The 26793-nt window shown below is 40.1% G+C and overlaps 1 protein-coding gene across 2 annotated transcripts in view; it reads right to left on the bottom strand.

The window, feature by feature from the left end:
• cacna1sa (calcium channel, voltage-dependent, L type, alpha 1S subunit, a) overlaps nt 1-26793 on the bottom strand; it is a 58011-nt gene that overhangs the window by 19974 nt on the left and 11244 nt on the right. For both annotated transcript variants that reach the window (XM_005168275.6, NM_001146150.1), the window contains 24 exon segments: nt 26396-26535; nt 25547-25686; nt 25221-25373; nt 23121-23326; nt 22473-22576; nt 22260-22405; nt 20096-20174; nt 18757-18917; nt 17986-18211; nt 17406-17613; nt 15253-15373; nt 15061-15175; nt 13087-13186; nt 12299-12368; nt 11234-11366; nt 10955-11084; nt 7338-7397; nt 7150-7256; nt 4866-4953; nt 4675-4782; nt 4379-4431; nt 4143-4289; nt 1581-1782; nt 807-965 (listed from right to left, as the gene is read on the bottom strand). In XM_005168275.6, the coding sequence (XP_005168332.1) occupies nt 807-965; nt 1581-1782; nt 4143-4289; nt 4379-4431; nt 4675-4782; nt 4866-4953; nt 7150-7256; nt 7338-7397; nt 10955-11084; nt 11234-11366; nt 12299-12368; nt 13087-13186; nt 15061-15175; nt 15253-15373; nt 17406-17613; nt 17986-18211; nt 18757-18917; nt 20096-20174; nt 22260-22405; nt 22473-22576; nt 23121-23326; nt 25221-25373; nt 25547-25686; nt 26396-26535 (3156 nt within the window).

The following is a 26793-nucleotide window of genomic DNA, read 5'->3' on the forward strand; positions in this document are numbered from 1 at the left end:
GAGCATCTACTGCGTGAGAATGAGAGGTAAATGATCTACTTTCACTTTCGCTCTTGGATAGGGAAACCTTTACGCACAGACACCAATTAGCCTATAAATAATTAATTGCGTTTGTTAAGCGCAAATATTCATTTCAAAACTATTTCTAAATTCAGTTCTAATTTCCAGCAAACGAATAAATGAATAATAATAATGAAGTGTGCTCAAAAACCTGAGTTATATCCTAATACACACATGCTGTGCCCCACATGGTCTAAAACCTGCAGATGGGCAAATCTAAGCTTGTTTTTAATAAAACAAATATAAATATGGATATAATAAATAATACTGCTAATAATAATAACATTATACAAAAGCAAATTGTTATGAATGAACTGAAAAAGCCCGAGATGAAGAAGACATAAAAGCAGTGATTTTCATATTTATGTAGGCTAGAAAATAATGTTTTGTAATATTTTAATCCTTTATATTTATATTCTATATCTATTCTTATTATATCCTCTATATATCCTTAATATTTAAATGTTTTCATATGTAAAGATATTTGCCTATTGCTCTCTTGTGTGTATTAAGCAGTGTGTAAGCGAGGCGCAGCTCTGCGCTGGAGTTTAGACCGGGTTTGTTTTGGTCTAATGAAAAATCTATTATAGTTTCTCAAAATAGCAACGCGCCAGCGGTCCACCTCAGAGCGCCTACTTTTTAGAGCAGAACGCCTATGAGCACACAAATGAGCGCTAATGCATTTGCTATTTAAACAGCGTAGCGCAACGCCTCAAAACCCTAAATGTACGGCTGTCTTTTCATACCTGCATCCCGAGGCACATGGTGTTGAGCATGATGAGGAGGAACATCAGGTACTCAAAGTAGCAGGAGGTGACGATGTACCAGACCTGGTACTGGTAGGGGTTTTTGGGGATGTAGCACCTCAGGGGTCGAGCTTTGAGGGCGTACTGGACACACTGACGCTAGCCAAGACAACAGAACGACACATTAGACAGCATTTGATGCCATTTTCATTTGAAAGGAGACCTATTCTGCCACTAAATGCATCTCTGCTGTCTCTATAGTGTGTGTGTTTGAGTCTGAGCTGAGAACAGCACACAGATGATGTCCTCCAGCTCTCTGAAACTGACCCTTTCAGGCTTTGATCCTAATTGTGGCGTTTTGGTGACTGTCGCTTTAAATGCAAATGAGATTGTGCTCTATTCGGAAGAGGGAAGAGCTACAGAGGCCTGTGATGTAAAGCAGCAGTGTGTGTGTTGCGAGTGCTGGTCATGTGTGAGTTTGTTGATGCTTCTGTCAGTCTATGTCTCTGTTCATCTAGAACTCCACATCTATCATCCTCTTAGTCTATGCTGACATCATCTTCAGCAGCTCAAACACTCTAATGGCGAATGGACAGTCGGCTGCTTCTCACTCAGGGCTGCTGGAGATGCTAATGAGGAAGAGAAATGCATGACAAAACATGTTTATGTTAAGAGATGCTGAGTCTGTTTAAATTGCGATGCACTTCTTGTCTTGTAAATCGTGGGTGATGATAGGTCTCCTCTACGATGCGGCACAGTATTGTAATGGATTACCTGGTTTTTGTCCAGTTCGCAGTTCTTGTACTCCTGCTCGCCCTGTTCCTGGAAGGTGACGATGACGAAGCCCACAAAGATGTTCATCATGAAGAAGGCGATGAGGATCAGGTAGACGATGAAGAAGATGGAGATCTCGATGTGGTTGTTGTAAACAGGGCCCATGTTTTCCAGATTCGAGTCGATGGCTTTGTAGAGCAAGCTGCGGATACAGGTACAGTTAGGAGAGCATATATGTGTGTGTGTATATACAGTGCTCAGCATATACAGTTGAAGTCAGAATTATTAGCCCACATGTTTATTTGTTTTCCTCAGTTTCTTTTTACCGGAGAGAAGGTTTTTTTCAATACATTTTCAGTCATAATACACTCTAAAACTATTGTTATACAAAACAAAACAAAAAATGAATGCAACAGTGTGCATTAATAGTTGTTTAAGTTGTTTAATTTTTTATTTGTTTTCAAATTTACTGTTCATGCTTGTTAGAAATGCATTTAACAACATTCTTGTTTTTAGGTTTATTTTTATTTGTATTAAACCCAACACAATCTCACGGCAATTCGTAACTTTTTCATTTAGTGGCTAATTCGTATGAATTCGTACGATGTAATTCGTACCATTTAGTACGATTTGCTCATCCCCCAATGACAGTTGGGGTTAGGGGTGGGGTTAGGTGCCACGCCTCTTTTTTAAAATCGTACCATTTCGTACGACTAAACTCGTACGAATTCGTACGAATTAGCCACTGAACTGGCAAAACGTAAAATACTTACATTTTCTCGTGAGATCAGGCTAATTAAACCACAGGTTTTCATTGTTTTACAAAACAAAAACATGTACTGTCTCATATTATCAATATAAAAAATAACAACGAACATCAGTGTATAGACTTAAAAATACAAAACAACTCCATTAGTGTGGAAAAACTGAGTTATCAACCCAATTTCTTTGGGTTGCTGCAAGTTAGATATTGTTTTAGAGAAACTGACAGATAAATTTACCTTTAAATTAGCCGCATTTTTAAATTGATATCATTATCAATATTTTCCTGTTTTAAAAACTTAATAAAAGTATTCTGGCAACTTAAAAGTTTTAATGTAATCAGCATTTTAGAATTTTTAAGTTACAATAATGCATTAAGCTATAGTGCTAACAATGTTTGGAGTTATTTTTTTTTTAGAGTGTTTAATAAAAGTCTCTATCTAAGACTAGATATTCTTCAAGACACCTCTATACAGCTTAAAGTGACGTTTAAAGGCTTCACTAGGGTAATTAGTTTAGCTAGGCAGGTTAGGGTAATTAGGCAAGTTACTGTATAACGATGGTTTGTTCTGGAGACTATCGAAAAAAGATACAGCTTAAAGAGGCTAATAATATAGACCTTAAAATGGTGTTTAAACAATTTAAAACTGCTTTTATTCTAGCTGAAATAAAACAAATAAGACTTTCTCCAGAAGAACAAATATTATCGGAAATACTGTGAACATTTCCTGAATCTGTTCAACATCATTTGGGAAATATTTAAAATAGAAAAAAAATCAAAAGGGGGGTGAATAATTCTGACTTCAACTGTATGTGTGCACCCCGTCACAAATCTCTCTTTTGTTTAATAGGAAGCTTTACAATATTGTATTTGTGCATATACATTAGATTAGTCAGTACTGAAGCCAAATCTGGAGCTCATCTAACAAATAACTTACAATAACGCTCCAAAAACATCAGCCAAATTTATATGGTATAGAAAAATATTAAATGCACATTTTAAAAAAAGAGGAAAAATCGAGAGAACAAAAAAGGGGAAAAATTTAGTTGAAATTTTGTAGGTTGTATTTTTTGCAATATTTTGCTTGAATTTAATTGTATTATCTTTCCATTTTCCAGTTCGATTTGCTGAACTAGTTCAACTGGTTCACTTAAAAGATCCGGTTAAAAAGATTTGTTTGCGATCGCGATACAGAAATAAAACCCAATATTGGGCACAAACGTGTTAAAGTAATAGTTTAAGTGTCTGTATTTAATGCTGTCACCGTGCTGCTGTCATGTCCACTCGTTGTTTTTGTGGCGGGAGCAACAGAGAGGATGACTGGAGGAGAACCGGCACGATCTGGCCAATGGCAGCAGGATTACAGACTCTGAGGTGCCGTACAGGTCAAACACCTGCAGCGCGAATTATATTTAACGTTACTTCTAAAGGGTTTACAGTAAGATTATGCATTAAATACATTTACAAAGACGAAAATGAAGGAGGTTTTTGCTATAATTTGAGCTAGTTTCAGTTAGTTTTGTATGTACACAACACAGTTTCCGTTCTAGTTTTTTTTTTTTAAACTCTCGTTTTTATTTCAGTTAACGACAATTATTTAGCATTTTAGTTTACGTGTTTTCGTTTGTTTTGTTAACTATAATAACCTTGCAATGGAGTAAGAGAAACAATCTTGTGTTTCCTTTGGACAGAAGATTATTTTGTGCAGATTTCTATGCGTGCAGATTCCTCGTGGGCCTACTAATCACATCACGTTTGTAACTATCTGACTGGGAGCACAGTGTTTGTCTAGTGCGTACTCTGGCCATCCCTCGAATGTGGACACGGTGAAGAGAGCCAGCATGCCGTTCAGAACGTTGTCGAAGTTCAGGTCGCTGTTCATCCACAAGCGTTGACTGACCACCATATCATGAAGAGCGTTCTCCTGATGTTGAATAAACGTTCCCCTGAGAGCGTCACCAAAGCACAGGAGAATGATTTGGAGACTTTAACATTGTGGAGTGAAAGAATAAATACAATGAACGTTTAACCATACTGGCATTCCTCTGCCGTCATTTTCAGCGGGTCTGTGCAGTATAGGAATTTCCCCTGCCAAAAACGAAACACAGATTAAAGGGGTAGTTCACACAAAAATGATCAATTCAGTTATAATTACTTTCCATAATGTCGTGTCAATCCCCTGAGAGCTTCGTTCCTCGTCAGAACACAAAATAAAGATATTTTAGATGAAATCCTGGAGCTCTCTCATCCTCCATAGAACTAATTTTGTGGAACTATTCTTTAAGTCTAGAAATAATAACTAAGTTGAAGTGTCTGTGTGAACTTCCTGACCTTGAAAAGTTGGACGCCGATGCAGGCGAACATGAAATCCAGGAGCATGGTGACTAAAACGATGTTGCCGATGGTCTTGATGGCCACAAACACACACTGGACCACATGCTGAATGAAAGCAGAGACAGAGATGGATGAACAGAGGATTAACGTTTCTATTGTAGCACTCCCTAATCTGTAAGAGAACTTACTTTGAGGCCTTTGGCTCGATTGATAGCCCTTAAAGGCCTCAATACTCTCAAGACCCTCAAGATCTTCACTACTGAGATGGCACTTGATCTGCGGAGAAACGTCAGGACTTTGGAACAGCGTCATTTTGTCACTACAAAGTTGTTTGTACTCTAGTGCCTTGCTTCCACTGAGCGGGCAGTACAGTACAGTACAATTCCCTACAGGAAGGCTCGTGCTTTCACTCCCTCTGACTTTATTCTGCAATGCGGAAGGGTGCTCGTTTTAGTGACTGCTTTAGAACTTCCGAATCAGTCAAAAGTTTTACTTTGGATGTAATAAATTGTGATGTATTTGCATATTGTTTGCAAATATTTGAGAAATGCACCAACATTATAGCCTCCTTCAATAGCCCCTTTCACACATACACATCTTTCCAGAAAATTACCAGCAATTTTCCGGAAAGGTCTGTATGTGTGAACAGGCCCTTTTTAAAAATACCAGTAAATCCAACCCAGGCTCAATCTGAAAACGTAGTCCGGCGGACATTTCTGGAGACCCGGGAGGTACATATTTGTGCAGTTTTTGTTTTCGCGAATCTGCGAGAGTCCGCTGTGCGTGATTTTTCGTATCTCGAACGTCTCTCGCGAGTGCCGTTCGCACCCGCGATGTTCTCGCGTCAACCCACCAGAGGCCGCTGTCTGACTGACCGAATGATTGACTGCGCGACCGGCTTATCGGCTGACCCACCCTCCTCCTTCCCTGAACCCAACCAGTTTTATCGATTGACCCGCCCGCCCGCTCACGTCCCTAAACCCGAGCAACAATTTAGAAAAGCCGTCTAGAAAAAGAAAAACCCTCGTCTGTTTTTCAGATTTCACCGCATTCTCACCCTGTTATGAACTCGTTCGCTTTAATTTTTGGATTCTGTTTTTGTCTTACCTGATTTCTGGAACCGCTCTTCCCTGCACTCGAACCCGGACACCTTTGTCAACCCCTCCTCTCTGCATCTGAAGTCCGCCAATGCACACGATGAGCTAACCGGACAAACTGACTGCAGCGGGAAAGCCCTCCACACGGAGGTAAGCGGTCAGCCGGCAAGCGCGAAAGGGAACGGCGTCACACCGCCCCGTAGCGTTCGCCCGTGACATATTTTGCGGTCTCCAGAAACGTCCGCTGGACTACGTTTTCAGAATGAGCCTGGGTTGGGTAAATCAGTTATGGCTATTTTCCGGAAAGAGAAGTTGTAACATTACCAGTAATTTTCCGGAATGCTGCGCTGTGTGAACGCAGAAGGAAGATTGCCGGAAAGAGCGCGTTCACGTCTAGAACGTGCTGAAGTGAGACATCTACTTTAGCCAATCGGAACAGTCAGACGCACTCATGTCCATTTGGTTCATGAAAATAAAAGCCTTTGAATGTTCTTCCATACACATTTTTGTTAGCCAGATAACGTTTTTATGTTGCTTCCTAATGCCAACTGTGTAAATAATTATCTATTCGATGCTTATCATAAGCCGTTGTTTGTTTACCTTTAAGCCCTGCTTCCTTCAGTTTCTTGACGTGTGTGCCCGTAAAGCAGCCCGTGAGCGCCAGCACACATGTATTACGAACATCTCGACATGCGAAAGTGTCCCTCTATATATTTTTATCAAAGTTGTTTACAATACTGATCAATCCACAGAGTTTGTGATGTAGTCAAATGTTTACAAATACAAGCGCAGCCGTTTAGAGCTCTTTTCTGGTTAATGATGACAGAATTTACTGGTATTTTGGAATGGTTGTGTGAATGGTCTTTCCAAAACATCCGTAACGTCCTCGCTTGTGTAAACAGCACTTTTTTGAAGTTACCGGTAAAATCGTCCGGAAATTTTCTGGATATTTACCGATATCACTGTGTGAAAGGGGCTTTTGTGTTCCCGCTTGACTTGAATCATTTGCATGGTTTCGTCACTTCAGTTTGGGTCCTCGCATTCCGAATTGTTGCTGAAGAACCAATCGCAATAGTCTCTTTCGAAATGCCTGACTCTACATATTGAATAAGGCAAAATCTTCACATTATTCTGCTGTACATTTCACTTTTTGTAAGGCTTCTACACAAATTCTATGAATCAGACCCCTGCTCTTTCCAGAAGAGTGCCAAAAAAAGTGGTACAGATTACTTTTTTACTCCTAACCCTTACTTTGACAGTAAATGGAAATAAATTCACACCATATTGTACTGTACCGAACCGTAACACTCAGTGTAAATGAGCCTTAAGTCTGCTTTATGTGTCAACACAAGACTGGACTGCTTTAAAATCTCACTCCATTCCCATTGACAGCAGCGAGACGCCGACCACAATCAGGTCCAGGATGTTGAAGGAGTTTCGGCAGAAGGAACCCTTGTGTAGGAACGCACCGTACGTTGTCATCTACAAGAGACGGAGTACTCAACAACTCGCAGAACACAAAGGCTAGCTACGCAGAACACACACCAAACACACCATCCCCACCTTCAGCACAATCTCTGCAGTAAAGACTGAAGTGAAGACGTAATCAGCGTAGGCCAGGACCTGCGGGGTAGAGGAGAGCATCATGTTGAAGACAATGGCAAGTTAAGTTGTGACAAAGACTAAGGAAATCACAAGACATGTCAGTCATATTGACTTTATTCTGCGATGTGGAAGTGTGCTCGCTTTTGCGATCGTTTTAGTACTTCCGATTCGTTTTCCGATAGAGAAATGACTATGAACGGTTACACTGCTTGCTCTACAAACTAGTTTGTTCATGACTACACGTAAAAAGTGCAATAATATAGTAAGAAAATATCGGCAGCAGAATGAGCGGTTTTAATGTTAAATAATCAATAGAAGTGAATAAGAGCAGAAGCCTTGAGCCCGAAAAAACTCCAATGCCTGCACCTACTTGAACAAGGTCAATATTTTTTAATGAGGGAAAGTGTAACGTCAACATCCCTAATGAAGTGCGGCTACTACAGCAGCCAATCTTCGACTGAGGGAAGGGTGTTGGTGAAGACGTGTTTAGGACAGTTTCTGCAGCTTCATTATGAATCCTCTGGGGTCAACAAACACACTGGTATATTAGTGAACACTTGCTTCAAGCACATGATTTAGCTGGCATCTTGCTCTCTGCAACTCTCACATGGTCACCCACTGAAGATAAGCAGGGCAGCGCCTGGTCAGTACCTGGATGGGAGACCACATGGGAAATCTAGGTTGCTGCCGGAAGTGGTGTTAGTGAGGCCAGCAAGGGGCGCTCAACCTGCGGTCTGTGTGGGTCCTAATGCCCCAGTATAGTGACGGGGACTCTATACTGCTCAGTGAGCGCCGTCTTTCGGATGAGACGTTAAACCGAGGTCCCGACTCTCTGTGGTCATTAAAAATCCCAGGATGTTCTTCAAAAAAAGAGTAGGGGATTAACCCCGGCATCCTGGCCAAATCTGCCCACTGGCCTCCATCCATCAAGGCCTTTTAACCATCCCCATATCATAATTGGCTTCATCACTCTCGCTCCTCTCCATCAATCAGCTGGTGTGTGTTGTGCGCAAAATAACTGCAAAATGGCTGCCGTTGCATCATCCAGGTGGATGCTGCACACTGGTGGTGGATGAGGAGATTCCTGATATGTGTAAAGCACTTTGAGTGCCCAGAAAAGCGCTATATAAATTAAAGGAATTATTATTATTATTATTATTATTATGAGAAATATATTCACAGAAAGCTTGAAATCTCTAAAGCTTAAACCCAACCAACTAAACTTGAAAACAAATCTATTTTGGTTTTGTTATCTGCATGAAACGACCTCGAGGTACAGTCAAGTGCCGCCAAACGCAGATCACATGACTGCAACTACTAAAACGCCTACAAACGTGTAAACAAAGAGTCGCCGTCATATTGGGAGGAGATTTCCCATTTAGACCAAGTTGGGAATTACTTCAGATGACAGGTGCGATCAGATGAGGCATTATTCAGAGAATGAATAAAAGAAGTTGGCATCTAATCTAGTGGCCGTCAAGTGTGTATTAGCTCAGACAACCTGAAAAAAGCAGACTTCATTTGATTTGGACGTTTAGAAACTTAGCTTAAGTTACACTTGATGTTTAACTTCATTAGTGATTCCAATTATGAAGTTTAAAGGGCCATGAAACCCCCTCGTTTCAGCAGGGTGTTTTCACACCTCTACTTTGGAAAAAGTCAGAAAAGTGGGCGTGTCCAGCTCTGTTTAGGGGGGAGTGTCGGAGGAAGAAAAGAGGCTTGGTGTGGGAGTGTCTATTTGGGCACGCTGAATTTCAGAGTCAAAACACACAACCACAGCGGACAATGTGACTGTGTTTACATGGACATCTGTAGTCGAATTATTTGCCAAATGATTAAATGGTGGACTTTAACTACAGTTTGGCTCTTTCATTCAGGGAATTCATTCATGTCCCTCCCGACAAACGAGATATTTGATTCGAGGAGCTGCTCTAAGCGTGTATTTTTCATGCAATGTTTGATACCGCACGGCGAATGAGAGAAAAAAAAAACTCAGCATTTCCCGGAAACTTAGATGCACACGGCAGGTAGCGTCAGAAAGCCGCGTGTGTTATTCCGGTCACAAAATCCAACACAAGGTTATAGTTTGGTTGTAGTGCTAACTTGTTTACACTCGGTGCAATAGTTTGTTTGATACGAATAAAATACGAACTGAATAAACAAAGAGCACTGGTCACTCACTTACCAAATCTGTAGAGACAGGACAATCACCAGCAACTAGAGCCGCGTCTTTATTAAGAGGAGACTAAAGCGAATCCGGATCTCAGTGTTTGCAGATGAGAACAGCTCTCAGGTAAACAATGTTCCTCCTTAGACACGTAAGTTATTGTTGTCGAGCGTCGCGTACACTGTTAATCCACACGTGACTCCAGCTGCGCTCTCACAGAGAGAAAATGAAAACAAAACTTCACTGCAGCAAACTATAAAAGCAACACTTCACGCTTGTTTTGCCAACACAACGTGGCGACTCTGCCGTCTAAACACTGTGACAGTAATGAATATTAATGAAGTTGCACAATAGAGCGCGCTGATTGGTTTGAACCAAGCTTTACTCATGCATTAATGCAGCACACTGTAAGACGTAATAAGACACACTCTGGCACAGACGTCCAGTCTGCACGCTGGAATACACACTATTATGTCATGACCGTGACGCAGCTCCAAAAATTCGTTTCAAATCGGAAGTACGAATTTGCTTGAAATAACGCAAAAACAACCAATTTACACTTTTTAGTAAAATATAGGTGTCCTAATAGTGTTTTAGCAGTGTGGGACACATATACCACTGCCAACAGCTCAACACATGTGTTCTGGTGTTTCGTGACCCTTTAATCATTCGCTTGGGATCAATTTTGCAGAATTTGATGTTTCCCAATTCAAACAGAATGCCAGAGAGGAGTTTCAGTGATGGCCGCTGAGTGAAATCACTTGCTTTGAAAGGACTTTAATTGAGATGAGTGTGTGTGGGGATGCTTTCACACCTGTAGATCGATTGTTTTTTTTTTTTTTTGTAAAACGGGGATTACAATAGTTACTATGTTACTACATTTCGTTCTTGGTGTGGTTCACTTTCACAAAGTTTCTAAACAGACCAAAACAGTTCAAACGTGCGAGTAAACTCTCCTCACATTGGTCAGAGTTGGATTTATTTTCCGGGATTCTGCTCAGATGAAACATTATGAGTCAAAAGGTGTGCTTTTGTTTTGAATCAGAGGTCAGACTTTCTCATATATAGCCTCATTTCAATTTTCAAGGGTTGTAAAATATAAATCGATTCTATATCAGAAGTCAAGTCAACCAAAGTGTTAATGATATTATATATATATATTTTTTAATAGTTCAGTTCGACAGCATGCTTTCACTTCCGTATTCGACCATATGCCTATTACATATCCATAACACACTGTGATATAGCCTCGTTTTGCTTTCTCCCTACAATTAATCCGCTCTAGAGTTCATCTGAGCTGAGACCACCTCATTCAGGCGATCTCGGACCAGTTGTTTTGATTTGTTTTGATTGCGGGTTTCACATGAACACGCCAGGTTCCCAAACAAACGTCTGAGAGATTCTACACCTGGTTCCTGAAGGACATGGGGTCGATGGGATCCTCCGCAGCCAGAGAGATACTGCTGAGCAGGATGAAGAGGAGGATGATGTTGGTGAAGGTCGTGGCGTTTATGATGCGATGGCAGAGTTTGCGGAACCTGAGCGGAGAAAACCTGATTGTAAGTTTCTGGTGGATCGAGAGATGTGTTTTACTGAAGAAGCATCCTTGTCAAAATTGACAGCAAGTGCCAGCGTAACCTAATGAGCTGTATATCAGTGTGATGTGAAAGCAGGAATGTTTCTGTACTTGTTCTGCGGGCCAAAGAGGAAGAAAGCGCTGGCCTCCGGCATGGGCACCTCTGTCTCCTTCAGCTGCAGGTCTGCCATTGGTCGAGGCCGAGGACTAAGCGGGATCTCTGGCTCCTCCTCCTCATCATCACCTGGCCAACAGGTAAAATACAAGATGTCAGACTGAGTCAATGGAAGGATTACACCCTGTCCTAACAACACGCGACACGATTCCAGTCAACCAACTGTTTGCGACAGAAACATTTGGTTGCACTCTCAACCAAATGGTAAGGGATATAATCTAATTCAGGGGTGACCAACCCTGTTGCTGGAGATCTACCTTCCTGCAGATTTCAGTTGCAACCCATATCAAACACACCTGCCTGTAATTATCAAGAGCTGTTCAGGTCCTAATTAATTGGTTCGGGTGTGTTTGAGCAGGGTTGGAGCTGAACTTTCCAGGAAGGTAGATCTCCAGGAACAGGGTTGAGCACCACTGATCTAATTAATATATATTAAGGGTGACACGGTGGCGTAGTGGGTAGCACTGTGGCCTCACAGCAAGAAGGTTGCTGGTTTCAGTCCCAGCTGGGTCAGATGGCGTTTCTATGTGGAGTTTGCATGTTCTCCTCGTGTTGGCTTGCTCCGGTTTCCGCCACAGTCCAAACACTTGCGCTGTAGGGGAGTTGGGTAATCTAAATTGTCTGTAGTGTATGTGTGTATGTCCTGGTCCTCCAGATTGGGGGTTGATTGTTGGGCTAACAACCCACCTCATAAAAACTAGATGTTCCGAAACACCAATATAGTGCGGTTAAATATCAACTCCCATATAAATGGCGCTGGAAGTAAGTAAGTAATATATATTAAAGCTCTTTAGCATCAGCAATAGGCCACTGAGTGACTGCTGCTGTTGGTTTGCACTGAATCACAGTTCTGACTCATTCTCAAACCGTCTGCTCGCTATTTTATTGTCAAGATCCGAGGTGAACTATCTGCTGCTGCCTTCAGTATGAAAGTACATGTTAGATAAATGGTATTTAAGCTCCCATTGGCAGCATGCAGTTCTGAATAAAGCATTGTTTACCTGGGAAATCAGCAGGAGGAAACGGATCTTTGATCTCGTTCACATTCGATTCAAATTCGTCCACTTTTAGCTGCACGAGAACAAAGACACTCATCAGTCTGAGTAATAATAAGCATGTTTTAACTTTAACAATCCTAACATCAACCATGTTTTCCAAACTTAAGATTATTTACTTATTTATTTTTTGTTTGAGGGCAAAAAGACGTTTGAAAGGGCTTATTGGTGGAATATGTTGTTTTCAAAATTCAGCTGGAACCAGTCTGGCCATTCTCCTCTGACCTCTGGCCTCATCAACAAGGCATTTGCGCCCACAGAACTGCTGCTCACTGGATATTTCCTCTTTGTCGGAGCATTCTCTGTAAAGCCTAGAGATGGTTGTGCGTGAAAATCCCAGTAGATCAGCAGTTTCTGAAATACTCAGAGCAGCCCGTCTGGCAACAACAACCATGCCACGTTCAAAGTCTCTTAAATCCCCTTTCTTCTCCATTCTGATGCTCGCTCTGAACTGCAGCAGATCATCTTGACCATGTCAACATGCCTAAATGCAGTGAGCTGCTGCCATGTGATTGGCTGATTAGAAATTTGCATTAATGAGCAGTTAAGCTCGCTAAAACAAACTTGCCCGAAATGTTGGCTGTGGTGAGCTGTTTTAATCTGTCGAAACAAATTCATAACAAACTTTTGCACTTCAAATTGATTTCAAGTATACCGGGTGTCTTTAGCGTGCTAGCGTCAGTATGATAATGGTTCAAATATACTGAAAAAGACAAAATCTGCAGTTTTTTAACCTTGGCTGTGGTGGGAATTCCATCAATCTTGGCTCTCTGCTCCGCTAGTTTCTTTGCTAGCAGGGCCTTTTCCTCCTCGCCCTTGTCTGGCAGATTTTCTCTAAACCAAGAACAAACTAAACATCAGAAGTGTAAAAACAATATTGTGTTTCGTACTAAAATGTACACCAAATTTACGAAAAAAAGTCAAGATCAACTTATAGCACATGTACGCAGTAAATGTTTTCAGTACATTTACTCTGAAGATGAGCATCAACACTCTTGCAGTGCGTTACACTCAACTTCCACATATGTGATCTATAACTCTGTCGTAACATGCCCGTGGAAAGGCATCGTAAGTAGAGATTGGTGCTGTTTTATAGACTGCACTCTCGCTAAGAGTGACCAATGACTATTCAGTCGTTTAAGGTTGCTCAGAGAAGTCCTGGTTGATTTCTGAAACTTTTTTAATAGTAATTTTTTTATGGCTTCGACATCCGACAGCAAAACTTTACTACAAACTTTACGTTCATTATTGCTATATATATATATATATATATATATATCTTTCTCTTTTGTTTCGGTGCTATAATTGTTTATCCCTGGACGAGGTAGTTGGAGCTGTTGTGGGCGTGTGTTAATGCAAATAACTAACTTGTGAAAGCCCTTAAATGGAGCTGTTTTGGGTGTATATTATGCAAATTATTAATCTCAGAAAGCCCTTAAATGGAGTTGGTGTGGGTGTGTTTTATGCAAATTTCTAACCTCTGAAAGCCCCTAAATGGAGCTGTTGTGGGTGTGTATTATGCAAATTACTAACTTCAAAAAAGCCCTTAAATGGAACTGTTGTGGGTGTGTTTTATGCAAATTTCTAACCTCTGAAAGCCCTTAAATGGAGTTGGTTTGGGTTTGTATTATGCAAATTACCAACTTCAAAAAGCCCTTAAATGGAGCTGTTGTGGGCGTGTTTCATGCAAATGACTTACTTGTAAAAGCCCTTAAATGGAGCTGTTTTGGGTGTGTATTATGCAAATTATTAACCTTAGAAAGCCCTTAAATGGAGTTGGTGTGGGTGTGTATTATGCAAATTACAAACATCTGAAAGCCCTTAAATGGAGCTGTTGTGGGCGTGTATTATGCAAATGACTAATCTCAGAAAGCCCTTAAATGGAGGTGGTGTGGGTGTGTATTATGCAAATTACTAACTTCAAAAGCCCTTAAATGGAGGTGGTGTGGGTGTGTATTATGCAAATTACAAACATCTGAAAGCCCTTAAATGGAGCTGTTGTGGGTGTGTTTTATGCAAATGACTAATCTCAGAAAGCCCTTAAATGGAGGTGGTGTGGGTGTGTATTATGCAAATTACTAACTTCAAAAAAGCCCTTAAATGGAGCTGTTTTGGGTGTGTTTTATGCAAATGACTAATCTCAGAAAGCCCTTAAATGGAGTTGGTGTGGGTGTGTATTATGCAAATGACTAATCTCAGAAAGCCCTTAAATGGAGTTGGTGTAGGTGTGTATTATGCAAATTACAAACCTCTGAAAGCCCTTAAATGAAGTTGGTGTGGGTGTGTTTTATGCAAATGCCTAATGTCAGAAAGCCCTTAAATGGAGCTGTTGTGGGCGTGTTTTATGCAAATAACTTACTTGTAAAAGCCCTTAAATGGAGTTGGTGTGGGTGTGTATTATGCAAATTACTAACTTCAGAAAGCCCTTAAACGGAGCTGGTGTGGGTGTGTATTATGCAAATTACAAACCTCTGAAAGCCCTTAAATGGAGCTGTTTTGGGCGTGTTTTATGCAAATGACTAACCTCATGCAGGCAGGCACTCATTTAGAAGACTGCAAATTCAGGAGAATGAGTTTATGGACAAGTTGTGTGTACGAAGGTGTTGCAAATTTGGCGCACAGTTCAAATGTGTCTATAAATATAAAAAATGTACACAATTATAGTGTATGAGACCCATTGTTCCTGCTATATGACCATCATCACTCACCTAAGAAGCCTTTTCCGCTTCTTCTCCTCTGCTTTTTCCTTCTGCGCAGAGGTCAGACTCTCCGCCTCGGCCAGATTATCCACCGCTATTGCTAAAAACACATTCAGGAGGATGTCTGCGGTTGATCATTCAGGATAATTGACGTTCTCTTCTCCTCGCCGTTCCTAAAACTCGCACATGAATGAAGGATACAGTTCCCACAGATGAACAGAATGATGAAGTAAATGCTGACCAGGATTCCAGGTATGGCAGGACCTCCGTGAGCCATGATGCCGTCGTACATGACATAGTTCCAGCCTTCGCCTGTCAGGATCTAAAGCAGAAGTTATGAGATACCAGAGCAGGACAGTCATTCAGTTCATTTCACAACAAGGGACATTAATCAGCGGGGTTCCACAATGCTGGGTTACACCTAATGCAGAATTAAGTATTGAGTAAGTATTCGTCCGGCTCATTTCAGCCACGATTTGGTCGTCCAAGACAAATTTGAGAAATCCTAAAAGATTCCAGTAATCCTAGACTAAAATCTGTGATTTGGATTGACATGCTCATCGACAGCCGCTTAACCGTTGTCATCAAACCAACAACCAATAGGATCTCAGAATCTAATGATGCAATCAGCACGACAAAATTACCGCTACAGATTATTTATGTGTGCTGTGGGGTATTATATCAGAACACGGCATAGTGAAAGTGTCACGAATGGACGATGGCAAACTACGGGTGAGTTTTCTTCTGTTTGGCGCGCCTTTATTGTTATTCAGGCTGACATTATGACAGCTGAGATCTTAGTGTAAAATGAGAGCCAGGTTTGTTCAATCTAACATAGCTACAATTCTTTAGGATTATTAAAAAGCACACAAGTGTGCCGTGCTTGAGTTACATACAACGTAAATGCAAACACGCTAGCAGGGGCGAATTACTGTCGAATGTGTGATGCGTTTGCAGTGGAAATGTGGAAACTGCATCCCATATATTGCGCAAGTTTAAATAAATTAACTTGAGTGAAAAATTAGCATGAGTAACAAAACATCCCATGAGTAAACTAGAGCAAGTGACTGTCCCTTTGCAATAAATGCAAAGTACAATATAAAATTTCATATATGCAACATATTTAAGAAAATAGAGAAACGTGATTGTTTTTATATATTTATAAACAGGCTTGGATTGGCTAATCGGGAGGACCGGGAAAATTCCCGGTTGACCAGTCCGTTTTTTGGCCGTGAGGGCCGGTGTCCCTAGCTGCTTGCACTCTCAGCAGTCGCACTTTTTAAAATTTTTTAATTTATTTGACAATAGTCTCACTCTTTTTATTCATTATTTTGCCGCAGCTCCGCGCTTTCTATTTATTTTCTCGCAGCCCCGTGAGCAAAATGCAGCCTGCAGGTTAATGATGACGTAAAAATTATTCGACCCCAAACAGCGGCACCTTAGTGAATATAAGAATTCGAATAATTAATATTAATGAATATTACACCTGCTCAATGAAAATCAGATGATTTACTACATTAATAAATCTGACATAAACTGATCAGAAATCTAGAAAGGGGAGAAAAAGATTAAGTCGTCAATAGACAAATTCTACTATAGCGCCATTGTGGTCCAGTGCTCAGCATGTTGCGTTACCACACTCCAGGACCCGAGTTTGATCCTGACCTATCTAATTGAATTTATTTTTTATTTTTTTTTCATTTTTATTGTTAAGACATATAATACTGTTTGGGTTGTTGAACATTTCAACTTATAAAGCAGCTGTTTTCTTGACAAATCCATGATCGTGTCATTAGAAACTGAATTCCAAATGACCTTATTTTAATATAGTCAGTCGTGAACTGAGGTGGGCCGGTCTAAGGCTTGAAACTCCAGGGCTGAAAAGGAGTCCCACGCCGGCCCTGTTTATAACCATTGGAACTACAAAATATATGATTACATATGATGGTGTACTAGATTATGTCTTATATATGAACACAAAATTATTGGTAATAAATATGAACATACTGTAATTCCAATGGTTGAAAAATAACATCGGCCTAGCTGTCACTCATGGTCACGGCCTAAATTATGTAGAATTTTAAGGCTTAATTGACATGAAACAGATGAGTTGTAAAAAAGTTTACGCCTCTCACAGTTGTCTTGAAGTGTAAAATCAGCTGTATACACCAAAATACTTTTTGTACCAGGCTGTAAACAACTTTTTTTCCTGCTGTGAAGTTGTGTGTTTTAACAATGGAGTCAATGGAAGTTTGCTCTGTGTTGTAGCAAACCCCCAGTGGCCAGTCGATGAATTGCAGTTTCAGTTACTTCTGTCTTAGTAAACTTCAGTATTAAAAAGGAAAGAAAATCACCTGGAAAACTGTTATCAGAGCTTGAGGGAAGTTGTCGAAGTTGCTTCGTCTCACGCGGTCATCTGGAAAATTGAACTTTCCGCCAAAAACCTGCATCCCGAGCAGAGCGAAGATGACTATGAAGAGGAAGAGGAGGAGCAGCAGGGAGGCGATAGAGCGCACTGAGTTCAGGAGCGATGCTACCAGATTACTGAGAGTTGTCCAGTGGCTGAAAAACAACTGCAGTCAATTCTGATGCAAACATTTTACTGACGTAAACTAGCAGATGTCAAAACACATCAAATCAATGCTTATTAATTTAATGTCAAAACCTTGATGTCTATTTGACATCCACACGTTGATGCCCTTTTGACCACCAAAATGATGCAAAAGCATTCTAATATAGGAAAAGCTTCAATTACAAATTTACATTTTTACAAACGACGCATGTAATCTACCTTGAGGTAAAATAACTATTTCTTGTGTTTCGTTTGTTTTATGTTCTTGTTTTTCTTTTAAATTGAAAGCAAAGATGTAAATATGATTGTGATGTGTTATATAGTCACATCTTTAGTACATCTCCAGAAAAAGATTGACGTACCGGGTTATTTTGATGATCCGCAGAAGCCGAATGCAGCGCAGAACGGAGATCCCCATCACAGACATGACGTCCATGCGTACGAGGATGAGCTCCAGGATGCCCACCGACACCACGAAGCAGTCGAAACGGTTGAAGAGTGACATGAAGTATGACGGCAGCCCCATCGCGTACATCTTCAGGAACATCTCCACCGCAAACAGAGACAACAGCGCCTTATTGGTATTGTCTGGAAATAAGGTAAAACAATATACAATTAATAAATCTAGCTAAAGATCATTTAAATATACATTTTTAGTGCTGTTTTGGTGCTTTCACGCCACTATTTTCCTTCAAACTACTTTATTGTTTTTCATGTCTATTGTGATTGGCTACAGTGCAATAATCAGTCCTGTGATTCCCGTCCCATCATACAGAACAATCTCAAGACACAGAAGGACATTAAAGCATTACACGCAAAGACAGAGAGACTGTTCAGGCTGTATGTTACTGATGAGAAGATGACGGATCACCAAATGGCCTTAAACAATCACTAAATGCACTACAGAATGTTACGTTTTCACACACACATGCACAAACTGCATGTAAATGCATCAGCTGTTTATAGTGTAATACAGTGAGTACTTTATAAGGTCTACTTTTAGTAATATTTACAACTGATACTTTTACTCTACTTGCACTACATCGTTGGGTAAGTAATGGTATTTTTACTGGAGTATGATTTTCAGTACTCTTTTCATCACTGGGTGAAAGTGAGGAATGGGCGCAGAACACCTTGGAAGTTGGTGAGCGAGTCGGGCTGCTGATGGTGTTCGGTTGCGATGGCCAGAGTGTTGAAAAACACCAGCAGAATCACCAGCCAATAGAACAGCTTAGACTTCACCCACACACGACACTTCCTCCTGAAGAAACGGTTCCAGCGACGAGCATGCCGACTGTAAAACACACACACACACACACACACACACGAATAAAAGCATTTGTGCTTTAGAAATGGTGAAAAGCCTTGGAGTAACGATTGATGACCAACTAAACTTCTCTGAGCACATCTCTAGAACTGCTCGATCGTGCAGATTCGCACTCTATAACATCAGAAAGATCCGACCCTTCCTATCTGAACATGCAGCTCAACTCCTTGTTCAAGCTCTTGTTCTCTCCAGACTGGATTACTGCAACTCTCTACTAGCCGGGCTTCCAGCTAACTCTATCAAACCTCTTCAGTTGCTTCAGAACGCAGCAGCACGAGTGGTCTTTAATGCACCTAAAAGAGCACATGTCACTCAGCTGCTCATCCGTTTGCACTGGCTGCCAGTTGCTGCTCGCATCAAATTCAAAGCTCTGATGTTTGCTTACAAAGTGACTTCTGGCTTTGCTCCTTCTTATCTGCTCTCACTTCTGCAGATGTATGTGCACTCCAGAAACTTGCGTTCTGTGAATGAACGTCGCCTCGTGGTTCCATCCCAAAGAGGGAAGAAATCACTTTCGCGAACTCTCGCGTTCAATCTGCCCAGTTGGTGGAATGAACTCCCTAACTGCATCAGAACAGCAGAGTCACTCGCTGTCTTCAAGAAACGACTAAAAACTCAACTATTTAGTCTCCACTTCCCTTCCTAATCTGCAATTGCCTCTCTGAATATCACACTAACTGTACCAAAAAAAAAAAAATTACTAATACTTTCATTTTTAGACTTTACAGACCTGAAACTCGCCTACAGCACTTCTTCATTGTTGCTCTTATAGTTGTGTAAATTGCTTCCTTGTCCTCATTTATAAGTCGCTTTGGATAAAAGCGTCTGCTAAATGACTAAATGTAAATGTAAAAATGCAAAGTTCTGTCCTGAAACTCTATGGGAGTGCTCATTTTTAAATCCTTGTCCTTGCTCATATTTGTGTGCTGCTGTGCATCCCTGCATGTGTAATAAGCAGTGTTTATTTTCATTTTTCTTCCTCCACCCTGTGGCGTAGTGGAAAGGTACACCGGGCAAGCAATAGGTCAGGGTTGTTGATTTTGCCAGTTTTATTGAAAAGGAAACTATGCATTCATGTATACATATTCATAACCATGCTAAACCTCAGAGAGTTAGGTAGAAATGTGGGGTAAAGGCTGACTCACACATAAAACATGAGTTTGTTCAATATATCCAGCTCATAGAGGGTCTCTGTTTCAGATCCGTCCTGTAGGGGGAGTAGACCTGTGGAGAACAGAATTGTCAGATGTTAGAATCTAAATCCACTGTGGGATGATTCAAGTCAGTTGTACCTTGTTAAAGTAATTAGTCTTTATTTTAATAATCTAAGCACATGTTTTAAAGCGCATGGTGCTGGTGCTCTCAGGATGTCTGAATCTACTTTTGCTATTTTAAGGACAGGAAAAACAGTCTGTGCTCCGAGCGCATAGTCTAAAAGGGTTGTGCTCATTCTCTTAATGAGCTATGGGTGTGTTTTGGGTGTAGCATGCAGTTAAGAGTTGCTTAATACTAACTGCAGCTTTGGCATGCTGTCCCGAGAAAGAGCACTGCGCTTAGAGCTAATTGAGCCTAGGTCAGTTTAGCAGGCCCCGCCCATGTCCCGTCTGGCTATTCAGCATAAAAGGGGGTCTGAGATCAGGTCGGTCTCGAGAGCTCCCCTTCGTAAAGGAGAAAAAGGGGGAGATGGGGTGGGCGAAGATAAGGTAAGTAAGATGAAATGGGCTGTTTATTGTAGGCTTTGATTCGACTAATTGGTTTTTCAATGATTATAAATGAAAGACCAGCAGCGATCAATCATATCACCTGCTCCTAATTAGTTTATAAAACTTCACTTAAAGCAATCAGAGTTTCATCTCCCGTTCCCTTTGAGAGCAAGTTGCAGTTTTACAATGGCACATTCGCTAAAACCTGCGTGCTTTACTAGCAATATTTAATTAGCCAATGTCATTTGTCATTTTGGTAGGTGGGCTAATTTTGAAACATGCAATAGCTATCCATTACGACATGGAGGCATTTCATATTCATGTAGAAAATAAAAACATTTTACATTTTAATCCTTTAATTTTTCAAGTGTAAATATATTTGTGTGCTGCTGCGCATCCCTGTGTGTGTAATAAGCAACGCGTATGTGTAATTTGGACCTGCATATCACTAACGCTCACATGCAAGAGTTCACACTCAGCTGATGATTGATTATAAAAATAGTTTGGGCACCCAGGAGAGAGCCCTGAGCTCATAAGATCCTCGAGCCCGGGGCTCCCTCCCGTTGCAAGGCAAAGAGGAGAGTTTGAGCTCAGGTAGATGTGAAGAACTCCCCTGCTGCAGTAGCTAATAAACAGATAGTGATCGCTCTTAAGAGATAACTACTGACTAGGAGCATGTCTATGGTTCTGATTTGGATTAGTGAGTTAACTCAATTTGCATGTTTTTGTATGGTGAACCAGGGAACCCGGGGAAAACCCACATGAGCACGGGGAGAACGTGTAAACTCTGCACAGAACTGTCGGCTGGCTTGGTAAGGACTAGAACCAGTGACGTTGTTGCTGTGAGGCAACAGTGCTAACCACTGGGCCACCGTGCCACCCATCTAGGAAAGGAGGAGGAGTAGGGGTGGAAGGGGGGATTCTTCAAAATGAAGATGGCTGTCATTTGGAACTGAGGGTAGTTATAGTATCTTTGGAATCATCTGATTGGTCAATCATACATTGAATAATGCAGGACCAGCTGTGATCAATCATAAACACGTGATCCTCTCGAAATTAGTGTAGAAATAAACTTCACTTAAAAAGCAAAACATATTAACAAAACAAAAATAAATCTGCGCCATTGACTTGAGAGCAGCGTTTAGTAGGTCACTGGCGCGGTCTATTTTAGTTGCCTCAGAATAACAACATGTGCCTTAACACGCGTCTTTTTCAGACCAGCACATCCATGGGTACAAGTGCAAATACATTTGCTATGTAAATAACATGGAGCAGGAGTACAAAGCATACTTGAGCCCGACTGAAACTAGCAAAACGTACTTGTGTTATCTCTGGCGCCACATTGTACCGTATGCATGATACAGCCTATTGTGTGTGTGTATGTGTGTTGATTGAGACTTTAAACTCTGTGTTCGCATTGAGATTGGCTGTTGTTTTGATCTGTATTAAGACACTTGTTATATCTCTAAATTGCTGAAATACCAGCTACTTATTTTAGCCATTCATTAACTTGGCTATTATTGTAAATGAATTGATTTAGGGTTTGGAAGATTAGAGCATGTGCATAAGAGAGAGAGTGTGTGTGTGTGTGTGAGTGTTTAAGCACCTTGCCCCTCCTGGTCATTGTCCATGACTTCCGCCTGTGTGATCCACTCCATGTATCCCTTCAGATCCTCATCGAACTGCTGTCGCTCCCGTAGTATTTGATACTCTCCACTTCGAGAACTCTTCTCTCGCTCCTTGGTGAATTCTCTAAAGACACCGAGACGTATGAGATCATTCAAGCACAGTATCTGTCACGCAATACTGAGTTACTTACCCACACAAAACACCCAGAACCAGATTCAAGATGAAGAACGAGCCCAGGAGGATCAGAGTCACGAAATACAGCCAGGGCCACTCCATCCCAATCGCGTCATTCACCTACATGAGTCAAGAGTCGGCTGTTGAGTTCCTATTATAGTGATTCATATCAGAGATCTACAGCCTGAATTAGTACCCAATACTGTAGTACAGGAATGTGTCAGATTAGCTGAGGTCTACTTTATGCATCCAGGGTTCCCATCGGCCAAAATATCATGGAATCTTTAAAGGTCTATTCCAGACATTGAAAGTCAGGGAATGTTTTTTTATTTCTCCAAATGGTGTCCATGATTTTTGTCCAAAACCCAGAGCAATGGGCTTATATTTTCTTCCAGTGCCTGAAGAGTAATTAGCTATAGTTGAAAAATATGTATTTAATTTGAGTACATTGTAAGTAATTATAATTAAGTTACCTAAAAATGACAAGTAATCCCTTACTTTACTTTTTCAGTGGAAAAGTCATCTAATTATAGTAACTATTTACACTGAATATGTTTACACCCAATACTGCCTCTGTAATTACTCTGGTGTAAATCAGCCGTTCTAGGCTTGTACGGTATTGGAGAAGCAGGTTTAAGTATAGCAGAACCACAGCTCTACTGACCCAGTACAGAACGTCCGTCCAGCCCTGAGTGGTGATGCACTGGTAAACCGTGAGCATGGAGAAACCCAGATTGTCAAAGTGAGTGATGCCATTATTTGGTCCGGGCCAATCACCTCGGCATTCAGTTCCGTTCAGAGTGCATCGCCTGCCATTACCGGCCTGAGCACAGGGAGCTGCCTGAGCATCGTCCCCTGTGGCAATAATATCTGCGGCAGAACAGAGCAGAGAGTGTATAACTGCATTCATATTTACTGGAGGATTCTACTGTGAGTTCTTCAAATTAGAGATGTGCCGATATTCAGTCATGTCTTTAGCCGTGTCATGTCATGTCTTTTTATTCATTCATTCTAGTTATAAGCCGATATTCAATAATTCAAGTCATATGCCGATATTTATTCATGTCATATGCCGATATTTAATGATTCAAGTCATATACCGATATTTAATTATTGTAGTCATATGCCGATAGTTAATCATTCTAATCACATACCAATATTCATTCATGTCATATGCCGAAATTTCCTCTAATCATATAGCGATATTGAATCATGTCATATGCCGAAATTTCCTCTAATCATATAGCGATATTAAATCATGTCATATGCCGATATTTAATTCTTCAAGTTTATGACTACAATATTTAATCATTGTATTCATATGCCGATATTCAATCATTCGTGTCATATGCTGATATTTAATAATTCAAGTCATATACTGATATTCAATAATCTAGCCATTTCCCGATATTCATTCATGTCATATGCTGGTATTTAATGATTCAAGTCATATACCGATATTCAATCATTGTAGTCATATATCGATATACAATCATTGTAGTCATAAATCGATATACAATCATTGCAGTCATATGCCAATATTCAATCATTGTAATCACATACCGATATTCATTCATGTCATATGCCGATATTCAAACGTTCTAATCACATATCGATATTCATGTCGTATGCCGATTTTTAGTCATTCAAATCATATGCTAATATTCAATAACGCAAGTCATATGCCGATATTCAATAATCTAGTCATATGCCGATATTTAATCATGCTAATCACATACCGATATTCATTAATGTAATATGCCAAAATGTAATAATTTGTCATATGCCGATATTCAGTCATTCGGGTCATATGCTGATATTTAATAATTCAAGTCATATGCCGATATTCAATAATCTAGTCATATGTCGATATTCAAAAATTTGTCATATGCCAATATTCAATCGTTCTAGTAATATCCCGATATTTATTCATGTCATATGCTTGAATAATTTGTAAAAATTCGATAAAACTTCTAATATGCTGACATTAAAAAATTAAGTTATATGCCAATATTCAATAATTAAGTCATATGCCGATATTTAAAGTCATATCCCGATATTCAATTATTAGGTCATATAGTGATATTAAATAATTAAGTCATATGCCGATATTTAATATTTCAAGTCTTATGCTGATATTAAATAATTAAGTCATATGCCGATATTTAATATTTCAAGTCTTATGCTGATATTCAATAATTAAGTCATATGCCGATATTTATTATTTTAAGTCTTATGCTGATATTCAATAATTAAGTCATATGCCGATATTTAATATTTCAAGTCTTATGCTGATATTCAATAATTAAGTCATATGCCGATATTTAATATTTTAAGTCATATCGCGATATTCAATTATTAGGTCATATGCTGATATTAAATAATTAAGTCATATGCCGATATTTAATATTTCAAGTCTTATGCTGATATTCAATAATTAAGTCATATGCCGATATTCAATAATTAGGTCATATGACGATATTTTAGAATTAAGTCATATGCCGTTATTTAATATTTCAAGTCATATGCCGATATTCAATCATTCATCATATGCAGAAAAATTCAGTAATTCAATTCAAATGCAGATATTCTATAAATATATCGGTGATAATGAATATACACAATATTGATATCAGACATATACCAAAATTCAATAATTCAAGTCATATGCCGATATTCAATAATTCAAGTCATATGAATTAATCGCCACAAGAAAATGAGATATTGTCTAATATGCGAGTTCAAATTGTCTGCCATTTCTCACCTGTGCCGGTGTGGTAGCATGTTTTATGCATCTTGCATTTAAAAAGCTCCAGGCCGATGATAGCGTAGATGGTGACCATGAAGAAAACCAGCAGGGAGATGTGGAACAGAGGCAGCATGGACTTGAGGATGGAGCTCATCACCACCTGCAGGCCTGGAGAAGACATTACGCTTTAACCAGGTAATTAAAACTCTTATTACTGTCCTACTAATTTGCAATCTTGATTTTACGATAGATTAAAACTTCACAAATATCAATGTGTGTGATTTGAGTGGTAATGGAACCATTGGTGCGGATATGCAAATGAAGGTGGTGATGTCACTGACTGGGGACCCCGGAAACGAGGCGCAGGGGCCGCAGCACTCTGAACGCTCGCAGCGCCTTCATGTCGAATCCCCCCTTCTGCTCCACCGGCGCCTCCACACCGCTGATGCTGTTGATGAAGTCCACCACCACTGTGAACAGCCTGGGAAACACACACACACACACACACACACACACACACACACACACTTTTTTTACTTGGAGTTTTTGTCTTGTTTCTAGTGTTTGTGTGTGTGTGCATGTATGGATGTGTGTGTAATTATGGATCTATATGCATGTTTGTGTGTGTATGTATATGTATTTATGTAATGTGTATGCCTGTATATATGCGTGTGTGTACTTATGTAGTGTGTGTGTGTGTATGTGTGTGTATTTATGTAGTGTGTGTGTGTGTATTTATGTAGTGTGTGTGTGTGTGTGTTTGTATTTTTATATGTGCGTATATGTATGTGTGTGTGTGTGTGTGTATTTATGCAGTGTGTGTATGTGTCTGTTTGTGTTTGTGTGTGTTTATATGTGTGTAGTTTTGTAGTGTGTCTGAATGTGTGTATATATATATACATATACATACATATATATATATATATATATATATATATATATATATATATATATATATATGTATGTATATATATATATATATATATATATATATATATGTATGTGAGTGTTTTGTGTGTGTGTGTGTGTGTGTATATTTGTGTGTATTCATGTAGTGTGTGTATATTTGTGTGTGTGTGTGTGTGTGTTTGTATGTGTGTCTATATATGTGTGTACGTATATATTTGTATTGTATTAATGGAGTGTGTGTGTGAGAAAGAGAATGTGTGTGTGTGTGTGTGTGTGTTTACCCCATGGTCACGATGACGAAATCTAGAATATTCCAGCAGTTTCGTAAATAAGCATCAGCGTGAAAGAGGAAACCGTACGCCACGATCTTCAGGAAGCACTCCATCGTGAAGATGATCAGAAAAATGTACTCCAGACTCTCCTGTCAACACACGCACGCACACACACGCACACACACACACACACACACACACACACACACACAGTTGAGTGGCTCTGTCAGCAGGCTTCAGAACAGCGGTGTGTGTTGATGGATTGGCGGATGATTGTGGTCTTTGTAGCTGTGTTTGGGCTGTTGAGGATCTGTCTGCACACGTTACTCTACATTCTGACTCTGGACGTGTGTGTTGAGTTGCTGAAGAGCTCCACGCTTTCCTCCGGTTTCAGTCCAGACGCTCTG

This window comes from Danio rerio, chromosome 22, assembly GCF_049306965.1.
Source record: "Danio rerio strain Tuebingen ecotype United States chromosome 22, GRCz12tu, whole genome shotgun sequence".
Classification (NCBI taxonomy): Eukaryota; Metazoa; Chordata; class Actinopteri; order Cypriniformes; family Danionidae; genus Danio; species Danio rerio.